The sequence below is a fragment of the Coffea arabica genome, chromosome 6e (assembly GCF_036785885.1).
Source record: "Coffea arabica cultivar ET-39 chromosome 6e, Coffea Arabica ET-39 HiFi, whole genome shotgun sequence".
Lineage (NCBI taxonomy): Eukaryota > Viridiplantae > Streptophyta > Magnoliopsida > Gentianales > Rubiaceae > Coffea > Coffea arabica.
Window position 1 is genome coordinate 60,173,334 of NC_092321.1, and position 11,232 is coordinate 60,184,565.

Genomic DNA, 11,232 nt, shown 5'->3' on the forward strand with positions numbered 1-11,232 from the left:
ACAATGTACAGATCACAAACGTAACAATAAGTAAATAGAAAGGAAAGAATTGCAAACCAATTAACTACCCAACTCCTCTTGAGCTTGTAGATTAATTCAAATAAGCTTCTTCAAGTTGATGAATTACAATCACTCTTGCGTACAAAGGAAGGTTCACCTCCTCCTTGTCCCGAACACCACTCGGTCAAGCCAGGAAGTTTTACTATCCCTCAGGACAACCCTCACAAAGCTACACTCATGAAGTATTCACTCACAAATGAAAAGCTTACAATGAACCTCACACCACTAAGACTACAAATCTTTTTTGAAGAGTATTTTCTCACTAAAATCACTCTAGATATTTTGTATCTTCAGTGTGCAAAAGTTGTTTGAAGTATCTGACCAACCACTATTTATATAGGATCAAGAAAATGCCTCATTAATGCTTCTAACGGATAGAAAGCAGTTGAAAAGTCAACTAGCCGTTGGAGTGTCGGACGTCCAGTACTCCTGTTTTTTGCGTCCGACAGCAGGCAGTGAGTTTGAGAAATTTTCTTCAATTCTATCAAACGTCCGGTGCAAGCTCTTTGTGCGTCCGACAGCAAACAAAGAGATTTGAGAAATCATCTTGTTTCTATCGGACGTCCGGTGGAGACATATTCAGCGTCCGATGGTTTCGTCGACTTCGAAGGATCCTATCGGAAGTCCGAAACATGCGTCCGAAGTTGTGCAATGATTATCGGACGTCCGGTACTGTCATCACAAGCGTCCGACAACTTTCAGCAACCTTTGTCTTCTTTCAATTGCACTTGTTCATGGAATCAAATAACTTCATAACTGAAAGTATATCTTGAAGAAATATTAGTATTATCCATTGTTTTGTAAACATCAAAAGTTAGGGACCAAGGTCAACATATATAGTTCAACCAAATATCCAAGGTATAAACTTTAAAACAACATCAACAATATAGTATCCAAACTAGTAGATTCACTAAACATTGAGTTAAATACAAGATAAAGAGTTTGGGAAAGAAGATAACCCTTGTCACTAGAGTCTCCACCGTGCCCCTTCTTCATCTCAATCTTCCTCCTTTTTCAGCCTTTGCAAGAATGGATACATAATACAAATACTAAATTAGTCCTACAAACTAAGAGAAATGGAAAAGGCTATGAATGTGGTGGGTTTGTGTCTTGGCTCAAAAGGCAAGACACAACCCTTTTTGTTTCTCTCTTTTTCTCCAAAGCTCTCTCCCTTTCTAAAACTAACTAAAACTAAAACTCATGAAAAGCTACTTCTAAGACTAAAGGCCACTATTTTATAATCTTCAAAAGCTCTTGAATCTTCCACAAGAAACTTGGCTTGGTGTTGAAGAATCAAGATTGTGAGATGAAATGACACAAAGTTGACAAAAGTTGATATTTTGGACCCAAAATATTGCTACCAAAACGTCATGGATGTTGTCAAAAAAAAAAGGATGAAAAGATATCTGCAAGTTGCGCAAGTTGCACAAATTGCAGATTTTTCCCGCTCAAATATACGAAACGGTATCTGAAGCGAATTTCACTATCCGGCGCCATATACTGTTAAACATTCATTTTCAAAACATTCTCTGACGAGTATCTGGCGCGACTATCTAACTTCACTTTCTCAATCCGACGTCGCATACTGCTCAACACTTTTTCTTTTGTAAAACCTTCTGGCGGGTATTCGATTTAATATCTGACTCGAAATTCACTATCCAGCCCCGTATACTGTCATCCAATTCGGTGATGACTTTTTGTAAACGGCCTCGTATTGTCCTTGCTCCTTCATCCCTACCAAAATATGATAAACATTAACAATTAAAAGGGACGAATTCACAAGTCTTCTCAACATTATTCAAAGACATCAAATATTGCCAAAATGGTTACTCACATTACCTTAGGAGCTCAGAATTAACTATAAATAAACCAAAATATGCATAAAGTATTAGGTAAAATGGACACTTGTCACTTCTTCTAAGACTAAAGGCTCCTCTATTTATAATCTTCAAGATTTCTCCCAATCTTTCATAAGAGGCTTCATTTTGTCTTGAAGAGTCAAAAAGATACAATTGAGTGACATAAAGTTGATCAGAATTGATGTCTTGGATCCAATATGTAACTGTCAAAATGTCATAAATGCTGCAAGAAAGAAGGATGAAAAGCTGTGCAAATTACAGATTTTTCCTGCCAAAGTATCCGACGCTGTATCTAAAGCGAATTTCACTATCTGGAGCCGTATACTGCTAAACACTCTTCTCTGAAAAATTCTCTGACGAGTATCGGGCACGATTATCGGACTTCACTCCTTCAATCTGACGTCGTATACTACTCAACACCTTTTCTCTTGCAAAACAATCTAGCGGGTATCCGATTTGATATCTAACTCGAAATTCACTGTTCGACCCCGTATATTCTCATCCAATCCGATGATGTCTTTTTGTAAACGGCTCCGTATTGTCCTTACTCCTTCATCCCTATCAAAATATGATAAACATTAACAACTAAAAAGGATGAATTCACAAGTCTTCTCAATGTTACTCAAAGACATCAAATATTGCCAAAATGGTTACTCACATTATCTTAGGAGTTCATAATTAACTATAAATAAACTAAAATATGCATAAACTATTAGGTAAAACGGACACTTGTCACACCTCCACACTTGAATCATTGTTTGTCCTCAAACAATGCAAAAAATTAACCAAAACCAATGATTCAAAGTAGTGGAAGAGCATACAATGGAGACTCATGTATAAGGTACAAAAGAGACGATCACTATGTAAGGTTTGGATCCCAATTCTAGTACTCCATAATATCAAATAAAGGAAAGCTTATCATACCAATATTTGATCAAATCCAATACAATGCCTCATCCCTAATCTAATCATGCTTGTTATGCAACTAGCATAATTAACAAATGTAAAAGCTAAACTTGTAACCACCCCTTAGAACTTATACAAACAAGGATAAGAAACTAAGAAAACTTTTACACCTTGATCACATGCTTTCTTTTTTTCTTTTTTTCTTTCTCATCAAGCTTTACTTGAGTAGTGAACTTGTCTTTTGACGCAAAGACAAACATTGGTAGATACATGCCCCCAGTTACTGGATCAACTCACAAACTTTCGTTGCTTTGCATACTCTTAGTTCTAATACCGTTTTACACGAATGCCGACATTTGTATATGTCAACCCCGGTTACTAAGTGTTTCGAATCATTGGAGTAGATGCATATGTAATCAACAATCATAACATTTTCAATTTTTTTCTTTTGTGAAAGCAAAAACACATTACTTGATCTTTGCAAAAGCTAGAACTAAGGAAAAAATTATAAGAAAAGTTTCACGTTCATCAATCATACCAATCAGACAACTTACATAAACAAATCAAGAACAATACATTTCATGAATTTAAGGAAATCTCAATATGATAAACGCTACTTTATAAGACATTCAGTTTCCTAAAAATGAAAATTTTTCACCTACATAACAACAATCTCAAAACACCTTACACATAATCTCGTACAATAGGCACGACATAACCATCAACACTATTGGTACTAAAGTTTTTGAAAAAATTTTGATAGAATTTTCCCTTTATTTTGGCCATTCTCCCTGCCAACAATCCCAAAATCCAACATTTCAAATATACCAATATCACCAAATATCAAATTTTTCAACAAATATATCAATTTTCACATATATACCAAAGGATGCATTCAATTCCAACCAACCTTACCCCCACACTTAAATTACATATTGCCCTCAATGTGAAAAGGTAAAAGGAAAGAAAAGGAACACTCTCCTAGCATAATAGGTGATTTGTTGTGGTTGGGCACTGACGGATTTTTGATATAAGTACAAATTTAATTCCGAAATATACCCGTTTTGACTGCAAGTATATAGGTCAAATTAGTAGTTTAGAGCAAATATTGGGTCGATCCCACGAGGAAAATTGGAAAACTACCGGCACTACTAAAGTTTCTCTGTTATTTAGACGATCAATGAATTAAAAGAAATAAAACTATGCTAAACCTATGCAAGATAATAACAAATGAAAACTCCTTAGGTCATGGTATTCCTAACTACTCATGCAAGTGCTATTTTTGGATCATTGAGTACTACTATCTAGGCTAGTTATGGTGTAATTTCCTTATGTATGTGAAACCTACTTTCGTAGTGAATCAACTATACTTACAACTAATCCATACCTACTCTCATGGTTATGAACTTAGCTACAAGTTCATTTTTTCTATAAAATTACATGAAATGAATTACTAAAACCACATAGGTGCACCTCTACTCTCGTGAGTGTACTCCTTAGGTTTAGCACTTCTTGAACTAATGTTAAATCTCAATTTTCATTGAAGAAACAACACCTTTAGATAATCACAATTAATGGTACCAAATTAATCATGATTTAAAGAGATAAAGTGCTAAATAACTTGCTCAAAATAATAGCATCAAATAGCCAAATAATGAACACCAACAATCATAGAAAGTTCAACCAAACTCAAGACATAAACTTTAGGCACACATAATAAACATAGAATCCAAACTTGTATATTAACTAAACTTAGAATCAAGTACAAAAGATAAAGAGTTGGAAAGGAAAAGTAACCCTTGTCATATAAGCTCTTTCCTTGCCTTCTTCATCTCCATCTTCATCTTTGCTTAGCTAATAAACAAGAAGGATGAACTACTAGTTAAACTATCCTATACTATACTAACCTAACACTAAGAAAATGTAAGAACTACATCTTTGTGATATTTCTTGCACTCTTCAAGCTTTCTTGACTCTTGCAAGTCCATGGCTATTTATAGATGATTTAGTCAAGAAATGAGGCTTCAAACATCACTTTTACAGCTGCAAAGTTGTTGTCACACGTCCATTAATAGCTGTGAATTATTGGAGGAGGAAACAAGTTGTACAAGTGGAGAGCAACCATTTTTGACCAGAATCCAGCCAAGAATCCGGCCATAATCCGGCCGGATTGTTGGCCGGATTACTCCCCTGCCTTCCTGTGCAATTTTTGTCCAGTCTTCAATATTGCTCCAATTTTGCCTCAATTGCAACTGAATTTTTCTTGATGATAGAAGCTGAATTAACTCTTGACCAAAACATGAAACCTATAACCCTTTGAGTTAGCTTTCTAATGCATCAAGAATCACCTCATTTGAATTTGTGTAGGTGGAGAAATGACTGAAATACCCTTGACTGTTCAATGCCTTGTTTTAGCTTCGACCAATAGAAATTGGCTACTGTAATTCGGCTTTTTAACTTGAAAAACCTTCAAACTGGATTTTGATGTCTTCATAAGTTTTGTAGATCTATCTCTTATCTTCAAAATGGTTCAAGAATCATTTCAATCCGATAATTTTAGTTCAAGTTATAGCCGAAATACGAAAATGTGTCAAAACTGTCAACTTTCCTTTGCATCCAAATAAAGTATATTTCCAACTCCTATATAAATTATGGATAAAATACAAGTAAAAAGTGGAAAAATCTCATTTAATCACTTAAGAGCATTTTACACCCATTATAGCCAAAATGATCCATTTTCTTCCTATGATATTGCTAAAGTGACTAATAATAGCATAAAATATCATTCAAATATAGCATAAATTAGTCACTTATCAGGCACCGTTGATTTCCAAGTATCTATTGAAATACACTCGTTTTACCTTTATTCTTCCAACCTACAAATTGAAAGCAAACACACTTAAAACATATCAAAATATAAGAAATTTAACAAATCGTTGGGTTGCCTCCCAACAAACTCTTGTTTATAGTTATTAGCTTGACTATTTTGCCTCATTGTCAAGCAGACTTTATCAAAGAGTAGTCCACCAACTTAGGTTGTGGTGGATCTACAAATGGTGGCTTGAGTGAATGAGTCACATATCCAAAAGATAAAAGAGTAGGAAGGGATTTACCTGTTCCAAGTGTTTTATAGGTATCACTTTGTTCGTACATCACTTGAGAATTCATCAATAAATATGTCCCAGGAATTACTTGTGCAATCCTGCTTTTAGAACCTATAGGTACTAAATATTCCTCAAGAGGAGTAACAAATGCATCATTCAAAGTTACTTCTTGAATTTCAATATTAAGTCCAAAAACATTATCAGAATGGATGGAAATAATATCATAATCATCTTCTAAACACAATTCACTTCTACATGTAATACCCATACCATTATCTCTAGAAGAAAATAGCATAAAATTAGATGAAATAACTTCACACAATTCATGTAATTAGTCATGTATTCTACCAAAGTACAAAGTCAATTCTTCTATTCTATTCTCAATCTTAGCAAAACGGTCGGATATCACATTAGTTAGCTTTTCTATATCTAAATCCACTTCATTAGTAAATTTTTCAATAGCTTGCTCCCAAGGTAGTTTAGATCCAAAGACTACTTTTTTAATGGTTTGATTAGAGTCGTTCATTAGCCTTTCTATAACTAACTCCTATGATGAATTTGAATCATACTGGACAGGTTGGGGTTGAAAATCAAAAAAATTGAAAAAATCATCAAAAACACAATAATCATACCAACCATAATCATGCAAATTACCACAATTAGAATCATAGTGATCAACATAAGAAGTGCAATGCCCAAATTCATCAAAATGACCCACATATTGTACTTGCATATATTGATAATTAGAATGGTAACCTCCACACAAGTCATAAACCACATTATTTGAATTCTAGGCATTAACATTCCTATGTTGCTCAATTAAATGCATCAAACTGTCCAATTTAGTATTAAATCTCAACATACTATCATCAAGGGACATACCTGCGTGATTATCATGAATTCCTCTATTGTTATAGTTTTGAAAGTTTGAAGGATTCACTTCTTCTCTTCCTTCTCTCAAACATTATCCTCCAAAAGTATCTATCCTTCTTATTTCTTAAAGATGTTTTCAAATGCCTCAAAAGTAAGATTAGACAAAAAAAATAGATACTAGTAACACACTCAACAAAAACGAAAACAAAACAAAACAAAACAAAATAAAATAAAATACACACAAACAAACACACCATTACACAAACAAAAAAAAAAGGATAAAAATAGCACAAGGGAGCAAATAAAAATGTCTGAATTAATAGAGTCACTCTTCATGCCGATATTATCACAAATCTTCCCCGGTAACGGCACCAAAAACTTGACGTGCGCGGGGTATGCATAAAACAATAAAACTCAATTTACAGTCAAGTTTTGAATTTATAATCTCCTAAACTACCCCACATGTGATTTTTCGCAAGTATATGGGTCGTGGACGAGTATAGGGTAATTAGGGTCGAACCCATAGGGAAGACGAACAACTACTGACACTACTAAAGTTTCTCTATTATTTAGACTACCAACAAATTAAAATCAACAAATCTAAACTACTAATAGGAAGAGAATACAAATGAAAGCTCCCCGAATAATGGAATCCCTGTCTACTCATGCTAGTGCAACTTCTCGACTAATTGAGTATTAAAATCTCGATTAAAACATGGCGTAATTTCCATGTGTACGTGATACCCGCTTTCGTCGGTGTACCAACCATACCTATAGCTAATCCATACCTACTTTCGTAGTTATGAAATCAGCCATAAACTCATTTGCTTCTATGAAATTACCATAAAACAAGCCACAAAAGTGCACATCTACTTTCGTGAGTGTACTCTCTAGGTTTAACACTTTCATGAACTAGTATCAAAATTTAATTTTCATTGCAAATCTAACACCTTGAGATTATCACAGTCAATGGGCATTTAATCATGATTTTGACAACAAAAGCACTAAATAACTCAATCAAGATAACAGCCTAAAATACCCAAGGCATAAACTTCAAAACAACATCACAAACATAATACCCAAAACTTGCATTAACAAAACTTAGAATCCAATCAAAGATAAAGAGGTGGAGAGAAGAAAAACTCTTGTCACTAGAGCTTTTTCAGCCTCTCCATCTTTATCTCTATCGGCCTCCTTGTTGAGTCAATACAAGAGTGGATGAACACACACTATAATAGCCTACTCTAAAACAAGAAAAGAAAAAGATGAGAGCTACATTTGTTGAGGATTTGTGTCTTGCCTCAAAGGGTAAGACGCAACCCCTTTTGTCTTTCTTCTTTGCTCCAAGATTCTTTCTCTCTCTAAAACTAACTAAAACTAAAACTAAATCTCTCCAAAAGCTTCTTCTAAGACTAAAGGCTCCTCTACTTATAATCTTCAAGATTTCTCTCAATCTTCCATAAGAAGCTTCATTTTGTGCTGAAAAGTCAAAAAGATACAATTGAGTGATATAAAGTTGACCAGATTGATGTCTTGGACCCAATATGTAGCTGTCAAAATGTCATAAATGTTGCAAGAAAGAAGGATGAAAAGCCGTGCAAGTTGTAGATTTTTCCCGCCAATGTATTTGACGCGGTATCTGAAGCGAATTTCACTATCCAGCGTTGTATACTGCTAACACTCTTCTTCGCAAAATTCTCTGACGAGTATATGGCGCGATTATCCGACTTCACTCCCTCAATCTGACGTCATACTCAGTATCTTTTTTCTTGCAAAACCTTCTAGCGGGTATCCGGTTTGATATCTGACTCGAAATTCACTGTCCGGCTCCGTATACTTTCATCCAATCCGATGATGTATTTTTGTAAACGGCACCGTATTGTCCTTGCTCCTTCATCCCTACCAAAATATGATAAATATTAACAACTAAAAAGGATGAATTCACAAGTCTTCTCAATGTTACTCAAAGACATCAAATATTGCCAAAATGGTTACTCACATTATCTTAGAAGCTCAGAATTAACAATAAATAAACTAAAATATACATAAACTATTAGGTAAAACGGACACTTGTCATGAATCTCAATAATCAAATAAAATTGTAGGAAATTAAATAAAGGGATAATTTCAAAAACCTCTCCTCAGGTTTCTGATTATTTCACTGGCTTCTCTCCAAGTTTTGAAAATTACACTAACTTCCCTTGAAATTTATTATCTTGTAACATCTCGGTCCAACCAATAATTAAAAAGTGATATTAGGAGGTAGAAGATAATATGATTCCATCATTACCTCTCATCTACTAAATTATTTAATTAATCTAATACCAGTCCAAACATGAAAAAAAATACTAGAATTTACTGCTTTTCATCAGGGGATTAAATCACATATGAAATCAAAAATAGTATATCATTCTATATATTTCACTTAATGTAAGATCCAAATTACTCTTTTCAGTTACAAACCCTTTGTCAAACATAATCAACAACAAATAATAAAAAAAAATTGTAACCAAAATATTTCAAAGAGCGAACTTTAATACCATAAAAATCTTAACAACTAGCCTTCATATGTTAACAAGAATATTTATGATGTTAAAGTTTGTTCTTTATAATATTTTGGTTGCAATTTTTTTGATTATTTGTTATTGATCATGTTTGACAATGGGTATGCAACTGAAAATAAGTAATTTGGATCTCGTATTAAGTGAAAAAAATGATATACTATTTTTTGATATTATATGTGATTTGATCCCTAATAATAAACAGCAAATTTTAATATTTTTCTTGAATATGATATAAAAAAAAATGATATACTATTTTTTGATATTATGTGATTTGATCCCTAATAATAAACATCAAATTTTAATGTTTTTTTTTTTAATATGTGTGTTGGTATTAAATTAATTCAATAATGAGTTGGCACAAGGGGACTCCGTACGTAATCGATAATCCGTATATATTAGGGGCTGTTGTGGGTGGGGGAAGAGCGAGAGAGTGAGGGGACGAAGGGTTTCTTTTGTTGAAATCGCAGAGGATAGCGGTCGCAGAGAAGAGGAAAATGCCGTGCTTGAACCTGTCCACAAACGTCAAGCTGGAGGGCGTTGACACCTCCGCCATTCTGTCTGAGGCCACCTCTACTGTTGCCAAACTCGTCGGCAAGCCTGAGGCTTATGTTATGATTGTATTGAAGGGGTCTGTACCCATGTCATTTGGTGGAACTGAGCAGCCAACTGCCTATGGTGAGTTGGTTTCTATTGGGGGACTCAACCCTGATGTGAACAAGAAGCTGAGTGCTGCAATTTCCAACATTCTGGAGACAAAGCTTAATGTGCCAAAGTCGCGTTTCTTCCTGAAATTCTGTGACACCAAGAGTTCCAACTTTGGATGGAATGGGTCTACCTTCTAGGTTCCGTATTTGCAAATGTTGAGCTTGTTGACCACGGGGCTCAGAATTTGGAAAATATGCATCTTCAATGTTTGTGTAGTAGTACTTGTATTATGTTCCAAGCAGATTATGTTGATGCTCCAGAGCATCCATCTTTAGAGAAGTATGCAATTTAATATACTGGATATTTTGAGATCGGTTTGAACAATCACTAGATGCATCTCAATGCTGTTCAAAAATATGTGGCTGGTGAATTAATGCTACATCATGCAGATCTGAATGGAATTAGTTGATATTTAAAAAAAAAAAAAAAAAAAAATTAATTCAATAATGCAGTAGATGAGGGGCAATGATGAAATCAAATTTTTTTTCTCTCTCCTAATATCACTTTTTAATTATTCATTGGGCCTAAACGATACAAGATAATTAACCTTAGGGGAGGTTATATAATTTTCAAAATTTGGAGGGAAGCCAGTGAAATAGTCAGAAACCTCTGGGGAGGTTTCTGAAATTATCCCTTAAATAAAACCAAACCTTAACCAGCTGGTTAGCCCAACCACGGAGACATGCTTAATATTCTCCTTTGAACCCCGGCCCAAGGAGCCACCGGTAAGGTGCCCCTTTAAACCCAGCTTGGTAGCTGAGTTCTTCTTTTTCATGAACCCAAGCAGTAAAAGTGCATTGACTGTAAAATAATTAACTTATTTTGGAGAAGAATAACTCATTCTTTTCATGATATTTAGCTTTTCCGGACACATAGAGCTTCAATGGAAGGACGGCCTTTGAACTGCATCAGGGATTTTGTATTTGTCACAATTTCATGGTATAATGTATGAATTAGAACAACAGATATAGACAGTAAGACAATAACTTATAAAAATAGTTACATTTTAACGTCTGTTGAAAATTATGCCTTACAATTTGATATCATCATATCACCTACCATATAATTGGCTGTAAAACTCAAAGCTGAACATTGACGGGGTAATTCCTTATTCAATTCTGAAATCCTTCTCTTTCTCCATTTTTCTATGTAAGGTTTGGA

At 34.4% G+C, this 11,232-nt stretch overlaps 1 protein-coding gene across 1 annotated transcript; it reads left to right on the top strand.

The window, feature by feature from the left end:
- Positions 1-9,773: 9,773 nt before the first annotated feature.
- On the top strand, positions 9,774-10,395 carry LOC113694835 (uncharacterized). The gene has a single exon (XM_027213727.2). The coding sequence runs from the start codon at positions 9,861-9,863 to the stop codon at positions 10,206-10,208; it is 348 nt and encodes a 115-aa protein (XP_027069528.1). The 5' UTR covers positions 9,774-9,860; the 3' UTR covers positions 10,209-10,395.
- The last annotated feature ends 837 nt before the right edge of the window (positions 10,396-11,232 follow it).

What these genes read in the sequence shown, in the direction of transcription:
- LOC113694835 (XM_027213727.2), top strand. Translation starts at nt 9,861, where the DNA reads ATGCCGTGCTTGAACCTGTCCACAAACGTCAAGCTGGAGGGCGTTGAC.